The sequence below is a fragment of the Anarhichas minor genome, unplaced genomic scaffold, assembly GCF_050575085.1.
Source record: "Anarhichas minor isolate MPS153535 unplaced genomic scaffold, ASM5057508v1 ptg000072l, whole genome shotgun sequence".
Taxonomy (NCBI): domain Eukaryota; kingdom Metazoa; phylum Chordata; class Actinopteri; order Perciformes; family Anarhichadidae; genus Anarhichas; species Anarhichas minor.
Window position 1 is genome coordinate 407,501 of NW_027466518.1, and position 2,500 is coordinate 410,000.

Sequence of the window (2,500 nt, forward strand, 5' to 3'; positions counted from 1 at the left end):
CGGCACTGATCTGACCCGGGTGGTTGAGGATGATCACCTACGAAGAGGCAGAGAGACGACGTGAGCGGCCCGTTAGAGGTTAGGACGGGTAACTCTTATCGATGCTCCTATTGGTTCTTTTTGATTATTTTGTGAGAAAAAAAAAGACAATTAATTAAGAAAAGAATCGACATTTCTTCATTATTCTTGTATGTAAACAAATGTTTCTTGAGCAGCAACACAAGAAGTTCCTAAATCTTTAGAACACATTCTCAGCTAAACAATGATCTCAGTGATTGTCTTCCATTGATTACTTTTACAGAATTGCAGAGTGAACAAATGTTCCTCAAGATTATAAATAGTTCTGAGAGAATCAGCTGGTTTAATCACGCTCATGTTTCATTTCTGTAAAAAGATCTTTTTTGCTACCTGAGCGGTGAAGTTGGCGGCTTCCTGCGGCGGGTCGTTCTTGCTGTCTCCCGCCACGTTGCCGCGGCGGATGTCCTTGACCGACACGTTCTTGACGTTGAAGCCCACGTTGTCGCCGGGCAGCGCCTCCGTCAGCGCCTCGTGGTGCATCTCCACCGACTTCACCTCCGTGGTCACGTTGACGGGCGCGAAGGTCACCACCATGCCGGGCTTCAGCACACCCGTCTCCACGCGGCCCACCGGCACCGTGCCGATACCTGAGAGCACGGAGAGGGTTCAGACGTTAAAGGGTGCTTCAACAACCCCCCCCCCTCCTGTTACGGTTCATGTCTCGCTACGTGCCTCCTATCTTGTAGACGTCCTGCAGAGGCAGACGTAGAGCTTTGTCGGTCGGGCGGGTGGGCGGCTGGATGGCGTCCAGAGCCTCCAGCAGTGTGGTCCCTGAGGCGTTGCCTTCTTTCCTGTTGATCTTCCACCCTTTAAACCACGTCATCTAGAGACGAGAACATAGAAAACATTAGATTATTAAGGTAAATCATAATTTGTAATAAAATTGAGAATCTTTTGATTGAAGAATTTGAAAAGAAATGTGAAATTCATAAGCAATAAAAATACTAATATTTGCTGCTACAGCCGTCGCTTATGGTTGGCTAATGTTAGCTAGATATTGCAGTTTTCTGATATTATAATAAACATTATTTGTAAAGCACCTTTAACACAAGAACAGCAGCACAAAGTGCTTCACGATAAAGGAAGATGAACATAGAACAGGGAGGTGATTTACTAAACGTAAACAAACTGAAAGGTCGTGACTTCTTGTGCACAGTCTGCTACCTCGGCGTCTGTGGCCGGAAGCAACAATTTCTCAACATGCTGCGGGACACAAAGGCCTCAAACCCTGAACCATCAGAGATTTATCTGACTTCAAACAGCTTCAACAACAACATGAAGTGTTTGACATTTCATTTGTTGTTATGTTCCATCTTTAATCCTTTATGGTTCTGAGTGAATCCATTACGACACACGTGTCGTCCTCTTTGTTGACCTTTTTCCTTACGTCTCTGACTTCCACTAGTTACCCCGTGTTTAGTGTCACATTGCTCTGAATTGTGGGTAATTCCTTTGGGGCAAAGTCTGCAGAAATGCTGACTCACGTAAAGTGTTCATAAAAGGCTCAACATGAGCTCTGAGCTGCAGCTTTTCATCCCTCCTGGCCATGCAAATTACTATTCAAATGTTTAATTCTAACTCTTTACATCATTTGCATTAATGTTCCCCAGGAGCTCTACTCACATTGGGGCTGGGCTCCAGCATGTTGTCTCCGTTCCAGCCTGAAATGGGCACGAAGGCGATGGTGTCGGGGTTGTAGCCGATCTTCTTGATGTAGGTGCTCACTTCCTTCACGATCTCCTCGTAGCGCTTGTGGCTGTAGTTGGGCTCCGTGGAGTCCATCTTGTTGACGCCCACGATGAGCTGCTTCACCCCGAGGGTGTAGGCCAGCAGGGCGTGCTCGCGGGTCTGCCCGTTCTTGGAGATGCCGGCCTCGAACTCTCCGACGCCGGCCGCCACGATCAGCACGGCGCAGTCTGCCTGAAGATGAAAAACAACAAGTGTTTTTTGAACTTTGCGATGGTGAACGAGCCTTCTGCTGACTTATAGACGTTAATCTTTGCTACGCAGCATGTCATGGCCAATGAAGCTGATTGGTTTGAGATACACTCAAACTAATTGCTCCCAAATTTAAACCACTGAATACAAATGAAACAAAACAAAGTCATACAACTAAAAACAATATTAAACACAAACAAAGCATTTAAATGATGACGTGACCGACCTGGGACGTCCCGGTGATCATGTTCTTGATGAAGTCCCGGTGACCCGGGGCGTCGATGATGGTCACGTAGTACCTGCTGGTCTCAAACTTCCACAGAGAGATGTCGATGGTGATGCCGCGCTCCCTCTCCGCCTTCAGCTTGTCCAGAACCCAGGCGTACTTAAAGGAGCCCTTACCCATCTGAGGGAGAGAAGAAGAAGAAGTTATAGATGTGTTATTGGGTGATGGGTTTGTGGGACGTCTCTCTGTCTCTCTCTC

At 47.0% G+C, this 2,500-nt stretch overlaps 1 protein-coding gene across 2 annotated transcripts in view; it reads right to left on the reverse strand.

Annotated features, from left to right (window-relative positions):
• The window catches only part of eef1a1a (eukaryotic translation elongation factor 1 alpha 1a), a 5,442-nt gene that overhangs the window by 1,272 nt on the left and 1,670 nt on the right, over positions 1–2,500 (reverse strand). For both annotated transcript variants that reach the window (XM_076079400.1, XM_076079399.1), the window contains 5 exons: positions 2,243–2,422; positions 1,702–1,998; positions 751–901; positions 409–665; positions 1–37 (listed from right to left, as the gene is read on the reverse strand). The exon at positions 1–37 is cut by the window's left edge and continues 198 nt beyond it. In XM_076079400.1, coding sequence (XP_075935515.1) covers positions 1–37; positions 409–665; positions 751–901; positions 1,702–1,998; positions 2,243–2,422 — 922 coding nt within the window. The remainder of the gene's footprint in view (positions 38–408; positions 666–750; positions 902–1,701; positions 1,999–2,242; positions 2,423–2,500) is intronic.